This window comes from Stegostoma tigrinum, chromosome 1 (genome assembly GCF_030684315.1).
Source record: "Stegostoma tigrinum isolate sSteTig4 chromosome 1, sSteTig4.hap1, whole genome shotgun sequence".
In the NCBI taxonomy this organism is placed as follows: domain Eukaryota; kingdom Metazoa; phylum Chordata; class Chondrichthyes; order Orectolobiformes; family Stegostomatidae; genus Stegostoma; species Stegostoma tigrinum.
The window spans coordinates 18,958,137-18,976,802 of record NC_081354.1 but is presented as its reverse complement, the minus strand read 5'-3'; the positions used below and the strand labels follow the sequence as shown (position 1 = coordinate 18,976,802).

General features: G+C 40.1%; 1 protein-coding gene across 7 annotated transcripts in view; it reads left to right on the top strand.

The window, feature by feature from the left end:
- The window catches only part of LOC125454329 (serine/threonine-protein phosphatase 2A 55 kDa regulatory subunit B gamma isoform), a 313,765-nt gene that overhangs the window by 233,545 nt on the left and 61,554 nt on the right, over positions 1-18,666 (top strand). For all 7 annotated transcript variants that reach the window (XM_048534971.2, XM_048534999.2, XM_048534989.1 and 4 more), the window contains one exon: positions 13,123-13,287. In XM_048534971.2, coding sequence (XP_048390928.1) covers positions 13,123-13,287 — 165 coding nt within the window. The remainder of the gene's footprint in view (positions 1-13,122; positions 13,288-18,666) is intronic.

Genomic DNA, 18,666 nt, shown 5'->3' with positions numbered 1-18,666 from the left:
GCCATTTTAATGCAGTTTTGCTTAAATGCTGTTGGGGTAATAGGGTTTGGCATTTGTTGACTATTTGTCTGACCAAAAAAAAGCCTGCTCCTGAAATATTGTTTCTGACAATGGTGTAGATGTGATTTTTAGAAATTTAGACATTTTAAATTGGCATGGTTCATTATGAATACTTGGAGGTTATCTTCACAAATGTCACTTTAGTATCTACTTCAGGAGGATGTTGGCAAATGTTTCCATGATAATTGTTGGAAAATTGTGTTGTCAAGGCAACCAGCCATGCATTCCAAACTTATGAGTTTTTGAAGTTGATCAGTTAAGACCAGTCGTCAAGGCAGAATAGTTAAGAAATTTAACACTGGGATAAAAATAACATCCCTCCATGGACTGGAGAATGGAGGCAGCTGAGGTTTTGTGTTTTGTGCATTGCATCTAAATTAAACCTGGAAATTGTGGCTGAGGAAGAGTCACCTGACTTGGAACTTAAACTTTGATTTTTCTTCACAGATGCTGCCAGACTTGCTGAGCTTTTCCAGCAACTTCTGCTTTTATTATAAATTACTGCAGTTGGTATGCCTTAGTTAATTTTATCTGAACCAGTGTAGTGGGTAGGCAGCTTTTAGCTTTTGGAAGTCTTCAGGCCTTCAGAGCTGGAAAGAAGTCTTCAAGCTGTTTTAGCAGCCTCAAAACAGTCAAAATCAGAGAAAGGTCAAAGAGTTAGCCTATCTGTGTGCCTCAAGGAGAGAAAGTAACAGAAAGAAACACATCTGATGAATGGATAAGGTAGAAGCAATTTTCTTGACCTGGGATGAAGAGTCAGGAGGCAGGCAGGATTCACGCAAGTAGAAGATGTTTATTTAAGCAGAAATTGGCTTATGCAGGGAGAGGGCCACAGGATCTTCCCTGAGTCTGGCTTCGGAAGTTAGATCAATGACACCCTCTGCTTTTACAAAGAAATGCAGCATCTTTTAATACATTTTGTGTTACAGTAATCAAATACAATGTAGTCATCATCCTTCCCCTTAATTCAAACACTCAATCCTGTGGGACACCTAATCAGTGATAGGCACTTCCAAGGACAGCCCCAGGTTCCCATGATCTTATGGACATTGTAATCTCTGGTCCTTGGGATCTTCCTATGTGTCCTTTTAATTCTCATTCCAGAAGTGTAATGGATATACTCATTTGGGTCTTTCTTAGGCTTGTTTATCTGTAACGACGGCTCAAATTCTATTACCCATTGTGTTTTGGTGCTGTCTTTATTTTCCCACTACCCCAATTACAAAATGCAAAAATGTAGTCAGTTAGCTTTAACTAATTGCTATAATGTTAACTTCCGTTATAAAGTTAATTATAAGTGTAACACTATACAACTAATTCAAGTTTCAGAATTTTGTAATTTGTGGGTTATGATCAATTTTTCGTGATCAGGGCACAAGAGAAGGTGCCTTCTCGGGCTAGTTAATCTTTACATTTAAGCTTATTTTTTTTTAATGTTTGTATTATATCCTGGTTATGTATAGAAACCAACTCCCGTGATTAGACCATTTTTAGCTTGAAACTATTTCATTTTGCTGGTAGCTTCAAAGAGGCAACTGTTTACTACAAATTAACTTTTTAGCTGTTATCCTTGCAGCTGCTTGAGGACCAAATCTAGCACCTGACATTATTCATTTACTGGGCCAATCATCCTTTCATTAATAAAGCTGAAATTGGTCACTTATCTGTCCTAAGGCGTTCTTTTATCAGAACTGTATTAACTGGGAGCATACAGCGTTCTTTTACTGACCTTCTAGCAGTTCTGTTCGAAGGTACCATTATATTTCACTGTGTGAGCTCGCTGCTTTTGTTCTGCTCCTGTCTGCCATCTTGTAAGCAAGCATGGACTGTTTATTGTGTTCAGCTACAAGTTACCTTACATAGCCAGGTACAGTCACCCCTACAGATAGAAAGTTGCCAAGAAAGTGCTTGAGACCTCATCAGTTTAATAAGACATTCTAAACTGAAGCTAAGAATCATACTTCACTGGAGTTGATTGGCTGTAAACCTTTATTACTGGGGAAAAATGAGTTGAATCTTGTTGCTGTTGATTTAGAAAACCATTCCAAATTAGTTATGGTCACTTTTATGTAATACATTTATGTTCATTTGTTAAAAGTGAATTTGTTTAGTGACTGGTTACCCCAATTAGTAAACTGCAAAAATAAAACATTATGTTTCATCAAGTTTCATTGTGGAGTCTGACTTGTTTAGTATTTTTCCAGTAGTTGGGATCAGAATACAATCAGCTATCATATATTAGTATGTGCACCTATGTATGAAAAATACCTCAGACGTATGCAAAAAGTCCCAGCTTCAGTTAATCCTTTGAAAGTTGGGTGAATATTATCAAGTTAGTAAGTGAATTCCATTGAATCTTGTATTTAATTTTTGCTTCTGATTAGCCAATGACCTGCTCTTTGTGTGGATTATCTGTGTTGTTGACGTAATTTATACCTCAGTGTTTGGCGTTTCTTAAGCACTAGTAGTGGTCTGGGCTAGTGGTGAATATTCCCACTGTTCTTTGGTTATTGTTATGTGGTTTGATTTCCATGTTTTTGTGCCATCTTTTTGACAGGTGGTTGGTAGCCAGTCACTCATGCAGATTCTATGACTTACAAGTATTTTGATGTTGTCTTAACTGGTTACAGTAATAGTGGATATATGGTTGGAATGTTAATCTAGGTGATTGGGTACTCACACCAGCAAGAACTTGTGGGGAAGGCCTGCTGCATCAGGTGCAACTTGCTGGTGGCTGGCCTTCCCTGCCCAAAGGTTGACGGATCCAGACCAGACGTGAATGAGGGTGGAATTAGGATGGCATGGAGGAGGTTAGAAGAAACAGGAAAAAGTGGCTGTCAATGGCCAAACACTCCCCTCAACACCAGATCGGGCACTGGTCCCTTTGCATGACAGCCTCTTGCTTTCCCCCCTGCCCCGCCCTACTGGGTAATGAAGGGCTTCAGGTTTCCTGTGTGGCAAACACCCTGGTACACCACTAGCTGGTTACCGGGAGTGGCGAGATAAAACTCCCTATGTGAGCAGCAATTTCTGCCCCTGAATAAATCCTACAGGAGAGGTGGAAGACGGAAGAGCCGCTATCTCGTACCCACCTCCAAAGCTGCTGCCAGGCTTGGGGGAAGGAAGTGTAGTGGGCATTAAATCCTTCTACATGTTACAGCAGAGTTTCTGCCCTGTTCCAGTGCTACGCTTTCCATCCACTTTGAATAGTTTAAACCTGAGCACTGGGGGCTGAGATATTGATTCTCTTTTTATTTTTCGTTTTAACCTTGTTGGTCCTTGCTGATTAGTAGCCAAACACAACCTTTCAGCGTTTTCTAATTTTAACCGTTCATGTTTAGAAAAATGGCGGTGCCTGCATTTCTGGAGATTTGCGAGGGTGTGTTTTCAGATGACTGGATTCTGTGTAAGTAAAAGCTCTGTCCCAGTTGTCTATAATTTATGAAAGCAGATGTCCTCTTAAAACAAGCAGTGAGCAGAATTTGAACACACATCTGAAGAAAACCCAGAGCACTCACTAACAGAACCTTGTGATGAGAGCTAGAAGTGTGGCTCATTTTCTTTTGACATTTGGTGCAAAATGTTTGGAACACTTTTATTTCAGTTAAAAATAAGAAGGTTGACATCTATTTTTCCAAAGGAATTAGGTCCCAGTGGAAAGGAATACTTGCGATTGGAAAATTTGCCATTTGGCGGGGGGATATTGCTATTGTTTCGCTTTAAACCTAAAATTGTGGGCATTTCTATTTCTTAGGCAGAATGTCACTAGGCCAGAGTGCTTTTCAGTCAGTTTCTTGACAGAAAACGGCCACTGGACACTGCAGTGCTATGGATGTTGTGGGCTTAGTTAGATGGCACGGTGGCTCATTGGTTAGTGCTGCTGCCTCATAGCACCAGGGACACGGTGACTGTGTGGAGTTTACACATTCTGTCCGTACCTGTGTGTGTTTCCTCCGGGTGCTCCGGTTTCCTCCCACAGTCCAAAGGTGTCCAGACTAGGTGGATTGGCCATGCTAAATTGCCCATAGTATCCAGCAATATATAGGCTAGGTGGATTAGCCATGGGAAATATAGGGTCAGTATGGATTTAATGGTCCAAATGGCTACCACGCTGTAAGGATTTATGATTTTATGATTTGATTTTGTAACTAATCACAATATTAAGTGACAATAACACTGCATGCTTAATCAGGGTTAAATGGTGTAACTGGCAAAAAAATTATAATTTGCTATTACCTTTAATGTTAGAAAATTAGCTTCAAATCTGACTTGTGGTTTTTCAGTTAGAGGACTTTTATTCCATAATTAAAACATTGAATAACAGAATATTTATCATTCAAAACTTTTATTATTGCTTCTTGTAAACACTAGCAATGCAAAGCAATGCTTGAAGTAAAGAATCTAGCAGAAGAATTAGATGAGGTTTCATAGCAGATGCTTCAACAGTTTTGATTAGGATTGCAAACAAAACTGTAGATGCTGGAGAATCTGAGATAACAAGGTGTAGAGTTGGATGAACACAGCAGGCCAAGCAGCATCCTGAAGTAGTTACCCTCCTCCCTCCGGAGCTTTCCTGCTCCTATGATGCTGCTTGGCCCGCTGCATTCGTCCAGCTCTACACCTTGTTATCTCTGGCATCTTTTATGTATAAATCAATCCACCCATTTCCATTTTCTTAAAGACTAAATCCACCTTCCCCGATTTTTCTCTACAGCTGAACGTTTTAGATTTCACAGCTTTTGTGTTGTTCTTTCTGAGAATGGTGGGCTTTGCGGCCTGGGGCTACATTTATTCCCCAACCTTTGTTTATGTTGAGAAAGTGGCAGTGAACTGCCATCTTGAATCATTGCAGTCCATTTGGTGTAGAACACCCACAGTTCTGTCAGCATTGGTGGAATAGACAGACATTTCCATAGCAGACAGTAGGTAGCTTAGAACGTAAGAACCAGGAGCAGAAGTTGGCCATCTGGCCATTGGAGCCCACTCTGCCATTCGATAAGATCATGGCTGATCTTTTTGTGACCTCAGCTCCACTTACCCACCATCTTACCATTACACTTAATTGCTTTACTGTTCAAAAAATTATCTATTTTTGCTTTAAAAGCATTCGATGAGGAAGGCTCAACTATTTCACTGGACGGGGAATTCCACAGATTCACAACTGTTTGGGTGAAGAGGTCCATGCTTAATTCAGTCCTAAATTTGATCACCCTAATTTTGAGGCTGTGCCCTCTTGTTCCAGTTTCACCCGCCATTGGAAGTATACTCCCAGCTTTTATTTCATCTATTCCCTTCATAATGTTATATGTTTCTATAAGATTCCCCCTTTATTCTTCTTAATTCCAATGAATATAATCCCAATCTACTCAGTCTGACTTCATAAACCACATCTCTCAACTCTAGAACCATTCTTGTGAATCTCCTCTGCACCCCCTCCAGTGCCAGTACATCCTTTCTCAAAGTAAGGAGACTAAAATTGCTCACAGTACTCCAGCTGTGGCCTTACCAGCACCATCTACGGCAGTAACTTAACTTATCTGCTTTTAAACTCAACCCCTCTAGCAGTGAGAGATAGAATTCTATTTGCTGACTTGATTACATGTTATACCTGCAAACCAAGCTTCTGCGATTCATGCGCTAGGACAGCTTGGAACTTGGAAAGGTATTTCTGGCCAAATCTCTCTTGGGGTATTTACATTCATCTACGGCCCTTGTCTTTCTTGACAGTAATCATGGGATGTCAAAGATAGTCATTCTCACTTCACCACTTAAGTGCATATTTGAACCACACCTGTAATTCAGATGCTGAGTAGCCCTGAGAATCCAAACTGAATGTCAATGAGCAGGTTATCACTCAGCAAGTGCTGCTTGATAATGTAACCTCCCCTATCCGTCTTTTGATCTGCCTCCCCCTCTCTCCCTATTTATGTCAGAATCCTCTCCCCATCCCCCTTTTCTGATGAAGGGTCTAGGCCCGAAATGTCAGCTTTTGTGCTCCTGAGATGCTGCTTGGCCTGCTGTGTTCGTCCAGCCCCACACTTATTTATCTTGGATTCTCCAGCATCTGCAGTTCCCATTATCTCTGCTTGATAACATTGATTATCCCCATCATCAACTTAGTAATCAAATAATATGGACTGAAGGCTAATCTGTGGATGGGTTGTATTTTTTCTTGGTTTTTGTGTACAGGATATACCTGTGCAATATTCCACATCATATAGATGCTAGTGTTGTAACTGTTACTTTTTGAAATGTTGTGATTTGTTATGTCAGAAGAAAACAAGGGTGCATCAACAGACAATGCCCTGACTAATCAGAGTTGACCTGCCCAGTTTAAAATTTAAACAAAGCTTGGCAGTTAACTGTTAATCAGTGTTAACTGGTGCATTCTCCATTGCATCTCTTCTACTTGCTAACTCATGCAGTATAAGTTTTTTGTTTTTCTTTTCCTCTGGAATTGGTATCCTTGTGAATTGTCTTGATGAGTAGAAGGCAAAAAGCTTCAACAAACTTTGTTTGTTTGCAGCAGCACTCAGGCTTTGTACTTGTAAAAGAATTTTTGTGCTTTGAATTTCAAGATGTTGCGAGTTATATTTTTGCAAGATATTTCATGCCTGGAATGAATGACAGCAGACTCTGAGTCTCGCAAAATCCCAGGAGGGTGCTGCTGACTTAGTAGCAGTGGTGCTGTAAACTGTCCTTTTAACTTCCAAGATGAAAGGGAGTTGGGATTGAAGATACCAAACTGGCATTTCCACTAACAAGGTCAGCATTCCTATGGTGCGGAGAGCAGATGAAGTCATTTTTGTGAATAGGCTACGGATGTCCTCACAAATCAAAACATATCCTAGATGGCAGAGGTTTTGTCTGTTTAGCAGAGAGGAGAGACAACAGGGCTGCACAGTACTGACTGTCCCTTGACTGAAGCATGATGTCTACTTTGGATTACATTTTTCTACCACAGGCTTTCTTTGATTGAACCAACTTATCCTTGATGCACAGATCTTTGGATACATGAGGCACAACATTTCACACAATCTAGTGTAGTGATTGGAATGAAGGCCGGGTGGATTGCATTGATGGTGAGATCCTTGATGGGGACTGGTAATGTGGAACAATCAGGGAGCCCTGGCTGACGGATAGAACAGGACTGGCTCGGAGCTGGCTGATCAGAGCCCATATACCGTGCACATGTAAGTAAAGGGTAACTTGGTGACAGGACACTGGCCTTTCTGCAGTTATTTCAGTAGGATCCAGTCAGCAAGCTTTGCTTCCTTTCGTCAATGAGCTACTACCTGATCATTAAGATATTTGGACTCAAAGCCATGATGCAGCGTGCTGGACAAATTTTGAACATTTGGCAGCAGGCTCCTTCCAATTACATAGTCATTGTTTCCATGCTTCAAGGAGAGTGGCAGTGTGATTTTTGAATCATTTTGTTTGTCTCTCTTCAACCAGAGCAGAACGAATTTCAACCATCAAATGATTCTGAGGGTGTTGCTGTGGTGTGGGCAGGGATAAAAGGAATATTTAGAGCAGGCTTTGCTAATGCTGGTGAATTTAAGGAACTCTCCAAAAGCCACTTGACATTCATTTGCAGTTATTTATTAGCTGAACAGAGATATGGAAACACAATGGAAGCAAATGTGGAGGACTGCAATTCTCTGGAGACTGTGATGTGTGTTAGGTACATTGAGCAATGCAACTTTCTATAGCTTAATGTTTACATTGGCTACAAAAGGAAAGCCATTTTAGTCAATATTGCTTACTGTCATTTGTTACAGCAAATATAATGACAAATTATTTCATATTTCAGCTAAAAACTGAAAGTTTGAATTTTTTTTAGACTTTACAATCTCTATAAAAGTAGTGACAGTTGCCTGGAAATATGTTAGAGTGGCAGAAATCCATTATGTGCCATGAGTATGATTGCATATTGGAAGTTATGGCTGACTACCTTGCAGTGTGAAACCTATTGCTGCAATTGGGAAAGAAAATACAAATGTACTTTTTGTTCCCCGACTCTTTCAGTAGAAATAAATTCTTTGTCACTTACTGTATTGTTTTCTCACATTTAGCAGTGAATCACTTTGAATAATGGCAACCTGTGTTGGTTGAAAAATGTTGTTTAGCAGCAGTGTTGCGCTTCCAGTATCGTTAGTATAAATATCACTCGGTACAACTGGTTATGTTTATTTGATTTTGTTTTCCAAGTTTTACATTGGCTTATGGTATCAAATAATATGTCAGCGTAGCTTTCCGATGGTGTAGCATGCCTACAGGGAACATTATTTCTAAACTTTGATCCAGAGAATAGTGGACATGTACAAAATACGAATAGCATTGAATTTGGTGGATTGCTATTCAGTCTTTGCTCAGAAATGTTTAATAACTGAAACTGAGATTTGATTCATACTTTGAAATTAGTGCCAGTTGTGTGCTCTCATTATAAAGATGATATTTCCTTTATATATGGCTCAGATTTAACTTTTGTGGTGCACTTAGTGTCAATAGATTTCAGGCGCATGCTTATGGCTATCTGCAAAGGAACAAGTTCACTGCATGATTCACTGTTGTGTTTTTTGTTAAATGTTCATTGATAAATTGCTTCTACTTGTTAACTGGGAGCTTTAACTATCAACTTATGTTGTATTACATTGATATTTTTCTTAAACAGATGTTAAAGCTGTTCAGATGTTGGGTTGGGCTCAAATGGTCCTGAATAGGTTTTGGTGTGCTTCTTAATACTAATAGAACTCCATGATTCTGTATAGGTCACTAGTTTTAGGAGCCTTCTTAAAAAAACTTGTTTAGAATTTATTAGAATGAAAAATGGTTGAGCTGTCATTCATTACATCAATATGGGAAGGGCTCTTAGTACCTGTGTCAGACTTCTGGGTCAATATCAATGCAGAAATTCCAGAGAGAAAATAGTATTATCTTCTGAAGCTCTATTCTTGCACATACACTGTTTGTCCAATAGAGACTAGTAACCACCACCTAATTATCATGGAAACCTATTTGTTCACTGATGCACTTTTAGGGAAGGGAATCTGCCTTCCTGACCTGACCTGATCCGACCTACATGTGTCTCCAGAATCTCATTAATATGCCAAACTGTTAACTGTGTACTGGGCAACTAGGGATGGGCAATAAATGCAGGTTTTAGAAAGCTTTTATTAACCTTGAATATAAGATGTCCAGATATTTCTGTAATCCATGACCTTATTTGATGGAATCCAAACTAACCTGGGAAATTTAAAGTGACTTTGGCATTGGAAGTTGTGTTTAGTGATGATTATGCCTGACTGACTTTCTCTCTTACTGAGTTATACATGGCCTATTGAGTTGTAGCGCCCAAATTTAGGGGGAAATGGTATAGTAGTAATGTCACTGGTTTTGGGAATCCAGATTTCAAGGGTGGTGTTCTGGGGACATTGGCTTGAATCCCATTGTGGTAAATGGTGGAATTTGAACTCATTAAAAAAGCTAATGGTGACCATGTAGATATAGTTGATTGTCACAAAACCGTTCATTCATTGATGCTCTGTCGGGAGGGAGATCTGCCGTCCTTAACTGGCCTGACTAACACACCAGACTGTCAACAATGTGCTTAACTCTTAACTGCCATTTAGGCAATTAGGAATGGGCAATAAATGCAACCCTAGTCAGCAATGCCCATGAACAAACAAAAACGAATAATTACAAATAAATTGATCTGTCTTTGAAAAAGCATGGGAATCTAGGAGCTGAGTTACTATAAAATGAGAGGCTTTGTGTCCCGCTTACAATTTCTTCCTTTCCTTTAAGATCATAAGACAGAGTAGCAGAAGGTGGCTCAGTGCTTCGCACTCTTGCCTCAGTACACCAGGGACCCAGATTCAGTTCCAGCCCCGGATGACTGCCTGTGTGGAGTTTGCCCGTTCTCCCCATGTCTGCATGGATTTCTTCTGGTATCCTCCCACAGTCCAAAGATGTGCGGGTTAGGTGGATCGGTCATGCTAAATTGCCCATAATGGCCAGTGATGTGTCAGTTAGGTGGAACAGCCATGGGAAATGCAGGGTTACAGGGATAGGGTAGGTGAGTGAGATGCTCTTCAGGGAATCTGTGTGGATTTGTTGGGCCAGATAGCCTGTTTGCACACAGCCGGGATTCTATGGGGGGAGAAAGAAACAACGTAGGCCATTCAATCTATTGAGTCTGTTACACCATCCAATGAGATCATGGCTGATCGGATAATCCTTACTTTTACTTTTGTGTCTTTTCCCTTTCACCCTTCATTTCTTTACTGGCTTAAAAATCTGTCTATTGGCACTTAATGACCCAACCTCAACAGCTCCCTATGCTAAATAATTCCATCGATTCACTACCCTCTGACAGAAGAAATGCCTTCTTCTTTCTGTCTTCAATTTGCAACACCCTATTCTGAGATTGTGTCGTGTTGTTCTGGATTCTTGCACAAGGGTCAACAACATTTCTGCTTCTATGCTGCCAAGTCACCTCAAGAACTTGCAGGTTTCACTAAGAATTGCTTTTCACTCTCCGAAATTTTACTCTCCGAAATTTCACTCTCCGAAATATAGTTGTAGAAAAAAACCACTACTTTAAACTTCATTTCCTTTGAAATAAAGGTCAGTATTCTTTACACCTTCACTAATACCCTCCGAACTTGTTTGCTAGTTTTTACTTTGTGTTTCCTGGATAATGATACTCAAATCTCTCTGTTCTGTAGCTTTCTGCAGTCTTTCTCCATTTAAATAATATTGAGCTCCGCAATTTTTTTGCCTAAGTTCAGATCTTCACAATTTTTAACATTAGGTAAAAGCCTGCAAATGGAATATAATCGTTTAACTTGTCTATCTGTCTATAAACTCTGTGGCAGCCTCACTACTTGTCTTCCTACCTATTTTTGTGTTAACTTGGCTATAGTACATTCTTTCCTCATCTGTCATCTAATATATGTATGGAATAAGTGTAGCATTTGCACTGGTCATTGTAGCACACCACTGGTTATGGTTTGTCATTCTTTAAATGGCCCCCTTATCCCAACTTTGTATTTTAATAACTTACCATCCTCCATCATCATGTCTCCTGTCTTATTAAGCAGCCTAATGTGTGGTACCTTATCAGATATCTTCTGAAAATCCAAATATATTATAACCACCATGCCTCCATTACTAATCCTGCTTGTTACATCCTCAAAGAATTCTGTTGAATTTGTTTGGCATGATTTCCTCTTCGTGAAACCATGCTGACTCCGGTCGATAAGATTATGTATTCTATTATTTACTTTATTGACTCTTAACAATTCCCAGATCACAGACATTAAACTAACTGGCTTATCGATACCTGTATTTTGCCTCCCTCCCTTTCCAAATGAAGGTGTTACATTGGCAGTTTGTTGTGCCTACAGCCCAGTCGCGAACAAATACCTGAAAATACATTGAGATGGAATTGGAAAGCAATTTCTGAACCAGTTGCTTCTTATTGAAGTTTGAAGTAGGCAACTAGATTGAAAAATAGGTATTAGATCAGGATGATGCACAATATTTATTTACCAAAGTCTGATTTCTAAATGGGATTGCAAATGAACAAATAAAGAAATTTTGATTACCTGTTACATCTTTTTGTTTTATTTGCGTTTGACTGTGAATTATTTTCCCCCCAGTTTGTTTCACATGACACAGATTCTTGTTGAACCTGCAGTGCTTCCAGTATTGAATTCTGCAGTTGACTATAGGTCTTTACTACTGTACCCTCTTCAACTGATGACCCTCGATCAATGCTATATCCTCTGTCTCTCCTGTCACACACCCAGGTCTCATCCAAACAGTGGTGAATTCTATGTGGTTACGTCTTTGCATACGGCCTTGCGGAGCTACTTTGCCACTTCAGCTGATGCTTTTTCTTCACTTGCACGAGGTAATTTGAAAAGGTGGTGCAATGTAATGTCAGGATATACAGTGGCATTTTGCACTCTGTTTCTGTACTTGATAAGACAGACTGAGAATCCAACGATTCACATTCTGTTGGACCATTGCCAGTAAAGTCAGGAACCCTCCCGTCTCCAGAAGGGAGACTTGACAAGCAAGTGGCTGAAAATTTTGAGAAATGCTGGACTTGTGTGCAACCTGAATATCTGAAAATAAAACACACTTGAGGTATTGCATTATGACAAACCCAAAAAATGTAATTATGATGAATGCCACCAAATATTTGGGGGTGGGGGGGGGGCGGTGCTTTTGTGTCCTTTTGATCAAACTTGTATAACTTTACTTGATAGATGTTCTTGATGAAAAATTTTGCTTGGATTATTGATCAGTCTTCTCATCCGAATGATGAGTTCAGAAGGCCCAGTTTGGTGCTTATACTGCCAGGATTAAGAGTATAGGATTTTGGGATGTCATGTTGAGGGTGAACAGTGAGGCCTCTTCTACAGTACTGTGTCCAGTTCTGGTTTCCCAGTTATGGGAAGGATATTATTTAAACTGGAGAGGGTTCGGAAGACATTTACCAGGATGTTGCTGGGACTTTTTCCACTGGAGCGTAGGATGTTGAAGGGGTTATCTTTGCGAAGGTTTATGACATCATGGAGATATAGTTAAGGTGTATGGCGGATGGTCTTTTCCCTAGTGTTGGTGATTTCAAGATTAGGGGGTCATATTTTAATGTGAGAGGAGAAAAATTTAAATGAAAGACATGAGCAACTTTTTTACACAGTGAATGATTTGAATGTGGAGTGAACTTCCAGAGGAAGTGGTGGATGTGGCTACAGTTACAACATTTAAAAGACATTTGAGTAAGTACTAGAGTTAGAAATGTTTGGAGCAAAATGGACCAAACGCAAGCAGCTAGAACTAGTTCACTTTGGCAACATGGTTTTCATGGACTGGTTGGTCTAAAGGGCCAGTTTCTGTGCCATATAACTTTATGGCTTTGACGAACGTTAGTATCACTGTTTATGTGAAATGTTGTGTTCCGTTATGCTCCTTCATAAAATATTCATAAAATGTATAATTTTTGATGCAATGTGTTCTTCCTTGACAAAGTATTTAACCCAGATATTGTAGATATTAAACCTGTAGATATGGAAGAATTAACGGAAGTGATCACAGCTGCTGAATTCCACCCCCACCATTGTAACCTGCTGGTTTACAGCAGCAGCAAAGGAACGTTGCGACTCTGCGACATGAGGGCAGCAGCACTATGCGACAAGCATGCCAAATGTAAGTACTTGTCCTCCAATCGTAGCTGCACATTCATTGTTGAAACGTTAGAGATCCCTGTAGCTGAGTGCTAGTGGCAATTACACAGCTGAAATTTCAACTTGCAGTCATTCACTTAATGGGTCAATCAAGCATTTGGCAGTTCAGGGAGAGGGGAAGTCTGCAGTCCAGTTTTGGGAAAATTATATTGTCAACCAAACTGGTTTCTTGATTAACTCATTTATTTGGCAGAACAGATCTCTGAACCTACTGCCCAAGATTGGTAATCTCTTCCTGTTCTCGTCATGCATCCCTAGCTCTCTTGATTTCTCTTGCCATTTCTCTTTGTTCCTCTCACCTTGCAACAAAGGAAACTCAAATGGTCCATGGAGCATGGACTATGCCAGTAACTGTTACTGTTGAAGAAGTCTGTTTTGATTGTCTTCAGTATGTTTCTGAAAACTATATTGAGGTGGACACCTGTTAATTTGCAAAAATATCTCAAATTAGATTATGTACTCTTTCCATCACACACTAGACCAATATTTATATAAGTACAAATAATATTACTTTAGATGAGCACCTGTTATATTGTATTGTGACTTTGAACATAATGTAGTCCAACACTGGGTATACTTTTCAAAATGGATAAATTTCTGGTTCAGCATTAAGATAAAATGAGCTTATTTCTCTCTCTCTTTCAATCCGTGTTCTGCTGTAAATGTAACCAAGCGGACCATTCTGTATCAGAGATAATGGGAACTGCAGATGCTGGAGATTCCAAGATAATAAAATGTGAGGCTGGATGTACACAGCAGGCCAAGCAGCATCTCAGGAGCACAAAAGCTGACGTTTCGGGCCTAGACCCTTCATCAGAGAGGGGGATGGGGGGAGGGAACTGGAATAAATAGGGAGAGAGGGGGAGGCGGACCAAAGATGGAGAGTAAAGAAGATAGGTGGAGAGGGTGTAGGTGGGGAGGTAGGGAGGGGATAGGTCAGTCCAGGGAAGACGGACAGGTCAAGGAGGTGGGATGAGGTTAGTAGGTAGCTGGGGGTGCGGCTTGGGGTGGGAGGAAGGGATGGGTGAGAGGAAGAACCGGTTAGGGAGGCAGAGACAGGTTGGACTGGTTTTGGGATGCAGTGGGTGGGGGGGGGAAGAGCTGGGCACGGTTGGGGCCAAATTGGGACGGCTGAAATGTGGACTGTAGTCCCTTGGGGATGATCTGGTTCCGTAGGCAGGTGCTGAGAAAGGTGATGTGGCTGTGGTACCTGGTTTGCTTCAGGACATGGTCGAGCAGTTTCAAGGCCGAAGAGATTACAAGAGAGTTGCAATGGGAGAGAGATTCCCTGAGGTTGGTCCGGAGGGAGGAGGGTAACTTCTTCAGGTTAGGCATCCCTGGAAGAGGCTTCGCAGTGAGGTTAAAATAGTATCAGAGATAATGGGAACTGCAGATGCTGGAGATTCCAAGATAATAAAATGTGAGGCTGGATGAACACAGCAGGCCAAGCAGCATCTCGGGAGCACAAAAGCTGACGTTTCGGGCCTAGACCCTTCATCAGAGAGGGGGATGGGGGGAGGGAACTGGAATAAATAGGGAGAGAGGGGGAGGCGGACCAAAGATGGAGAGTAAAGAAGATAGGTGGAGAGGGTGTAGGTGGGGAGGTAGGGAGGGGATAGGTCAGTCCGGGGAAGACGGACAGGTCAAGGAGGTGGAATGAGGTTAGCAGGTAGCTGGGGGTGCGGCTTGGGGTGGGAGGAAGGGATGGGTGAGAGGAAGAACCGGTTAGGGAGGCAGAGACAGGTTGGACTGGACCATTTCTGTATGCTTGCTTAACTATTACATCAGATTATGCATCGGTCTGCAGTGGTTAATTGTTTCTCAATTCTTCTAACAATGGTTTGATATCTGTTATCATTGCACTGTGGTGGATACTTGCCTTCATTGTGTCTGATCAACTTGGAGAAATGTTGGTAAGTGAAGGCATACACACCACTACGCATTTAATTGGGGCTGCGCTTTCCTGAGATTTTGGAAACAGTTTGGACTTAAAGTGCAGTTTTCCTGGGTAGAATTTGCCGTCCTAACTTATTTCAAAATATTTCCCTTACCAACTCATCCATATTTTGCCTGTGTTTGGCTATGAGGGTGCACACAAATGCTGGTTCTTAATGCAAAACTACTGAAATAAAGCCCTAAGTGCTTTCTATGAAATCTAACATTTCCTCATGTCCAAAAGTTTTCATTTTTGTAACTGGTGTTATCCCCACCCCCCATAGCTAACCTATTCAATCCCAAATGATTGGGTTCAGCTGAGATATTATGATCCTGGTTGTCCCTTTGAATAGCAACTGGAAAATCTCTTGATGTTGTGATTTCTGAGCAATCTGCGTCTGACAAGATCTCAGAGATGACTACCTATGTTTTGTCACACTCGTTAACAGATGACAGAACGTCTGACCTACAGATATCTGAACATCTCAAACCTTATTCTTCTTGCCATCAAGAACTAAAAAGCAGTGCCCAAAAATATTTTTATTTCCAAAGTTCCCAAACCTCATGGACAGATCTATTTTTTTCCTTTACCCTTTTGTGTGTGTGTGTTTTTGGGTTTACTTTTAAATAAGGATAAACAATTATATCTTCATACTGCAAACTGATTATTTTAAACCACCTTTGTGAAATGTAATGCCCATATCGGGAACTGGATGAAACAATAAGCAGAGAATATACTTTTGAACAGTGGAACCCAAAAAAGGATGACCTTCTGAGGCCTTGAATGACACTATGTAAACGTGATGTTTGTTCATTTCATTAGAGCACCATATTTAATTACAGTACTGACAATCCTGTGTATTGTTAAACTATAGTGCAGGGCTCAGATCATCCAGGACTACAGTAAGATTAAAAATGGTAAAAGAAAAAAGGGTTTCATCTGGTAAGTAATGTGTTAGTAACACCAAGTTTGGTTTTAAAAGCTTGCAAGTTACACAAGAAAGCAAAGATGGAGGAATGTGAAGAATTCAGCAGCTCTTGAGGAAATCGAAGGAAGGGAGTGGAAATTTCTGCTTGACAGTCATAGAGACTCCAATGAGGCACAAAATCCTCTTTGATACTTCCATCTGCAGTGACAACTCAGCCTGCCTGAGTTAGAATAGAAGACAATGCAACCTGTTCAGAATACCAATGCCATTAGGAGGGAACAGTTCAGACTAAGAAAAACAAATAAGAAAAGTTAGAGGAACACGAACAATAATAAAAATCAACAGCTGGGAGAGTATGAGGCCTCTCCTTTAAATTCAAGAATGACAAATGGGAATATTTTCTCAGTAGTAACTGATGAGAGAGGGGTGGAGGACCAATGGAACTTCAGGCTGAATTTATGATCTAACATTTACTTCCCATTTATATTTCAGGTTTTTTCAAAAGTCTGACAGTCTTTTTATGACCTTGAGTTTGTTTAGCATCTTACCTTTAGAGTGTCGGAAAGGAATCTTTCATTTCTATCTTTGAATGATTTACTCATTGTTTTGCCATGTTTCTGAACAGAACTTCCGTGCTTTGCTTTAAATTGGAGATGGTTATTTGTGGGGCATTTTCTCTGAAGCTTCAGTTTCTAATCCACAGACAAGGAGAATTAGTCTCCTTCTCTAATTTCTGAACCATTGACAATGGAACATAAAAATGATTCAGTGTTCTACATTGAAAACATTTCTACCATAACATTAACACTTTAACTGTTCCAGTTCTGCAGTATTGCATCGATTTTGTGAAGACAAATAGCTCAAAAGTTCAGTAAGCAAATTCACTGACATGTGAATCACACAGGCTGCCATACTGCTTGGAATTAGAATGAGTTTCAACAAGCCTGATGATTTACACAGTAATAAATACAACATCTTTTGGTGCATAGGCCCCATTTGGCACATAGAGGTATAATAAGGTCTTGTAGTCATTGATTAAAGTCCATTTTCCAGATCTGTGAGTTGGAAAATAGCCATTTAATGTAGCAGTGCTTCAGTGAGCCAGTATGGAGTTCAATCAGCATAGCAGTGTGTGCGACATGTGACTGGTACTATTTGCTGACAAAACACAAAATATCAATAATGAATGACAATGTAAGTATTGTTAGTATCTGTACATCAGTATCAATTTGAAACAAGACAGCTGACGTCAAGTAATATTTGAAGTAATTGTTAATTTTATTGCTAGTATTTTTGAGCCTTTTAGAATTTTCTGAGGGCCGTTCCCTGTCGCTATTAAATTGACCTTATTTCTTCTCCATTGTGATTAACCTAATTGACCTCCTGCCTGGGGAAAGAAAGAACCTGAATATTAGCGCTGGTGCCTTGTGATGACAAGGATCATGTTGAATCAGTGGAAATGATTCACCAAACAATCTGGACTGCAGACATCTTGTTAAACCTAGATAATGGATACAGCTTTGAGGAACTGAATTGAAAGTGGTTAATGAAATGCAGTCAGGCTGACAGAGAGACATTTGCATGTTTGAGCCAGATAATTCATTGCTGCATAGAAAAGCTGATATAATAATGGCAACCAGTGGTCATCAGGTTTCATTTTTACATTGTAGTTTTAACGAATGCGTCATCTGGTAATGCTGTTGATGTATATCACTTCTCTTCTCTTTGATTGGCTTTCCTCTGGCGCTCATAGAATATATGCATCATATTGAGAGCATGATGTTTCATACTCGATTATTGCTTACTCTGCTTAGTTTTGTTTTGGTTTTCACAAGACTGAGTCATTCCCATCAAATGTATCCACAAGTTGGGATATGGTTCTCCCTCACTTATACACAATTGTAGTCAGAATTATATGCTGAAAACTCCTTTTCTGGACTTATAGCAAGTCACATACAGTCATCTGACTGTCTCTAATGTTCATATTACAACAATATTAGTAGCTTGCATTTATATAGTGCCTTTAACATATTCAAGTCACAGAAACAGCTGCATCGTGAGATAAAATTATTTAAAATGGGATTCACTCAGGTTAGATCTTGCCATGTGATAGAAATTCCCTTGAATAGAGTTGTCGCATGGATTGTTGGTGTATGACACCAGAGAAGAGGGAAGTGCAGAGAATCATTCCAGCAAAATATACTTGAATTGAGAGAAATATTTTTGGGTTTGTGTTTTTTTGTACAATGTTCAGATCTGACAGGCAATACACCTTTAAGCTCTACACCTTGTTATCTCATTCTCCAGCATCTGCAGTTCCTACTATCTGTGAAACACCTTTAAGACAGTTTTGTGACATCAAGCACTGTGACTTCAAATTAAGTAAGTGCAATTAGGAGGGCATTAAAGTAGAATTAAGTAAAGCGAACTGGCAAATTAAAGGATAGCAATAGAGATGGAGTGGTAGACTTTAATGG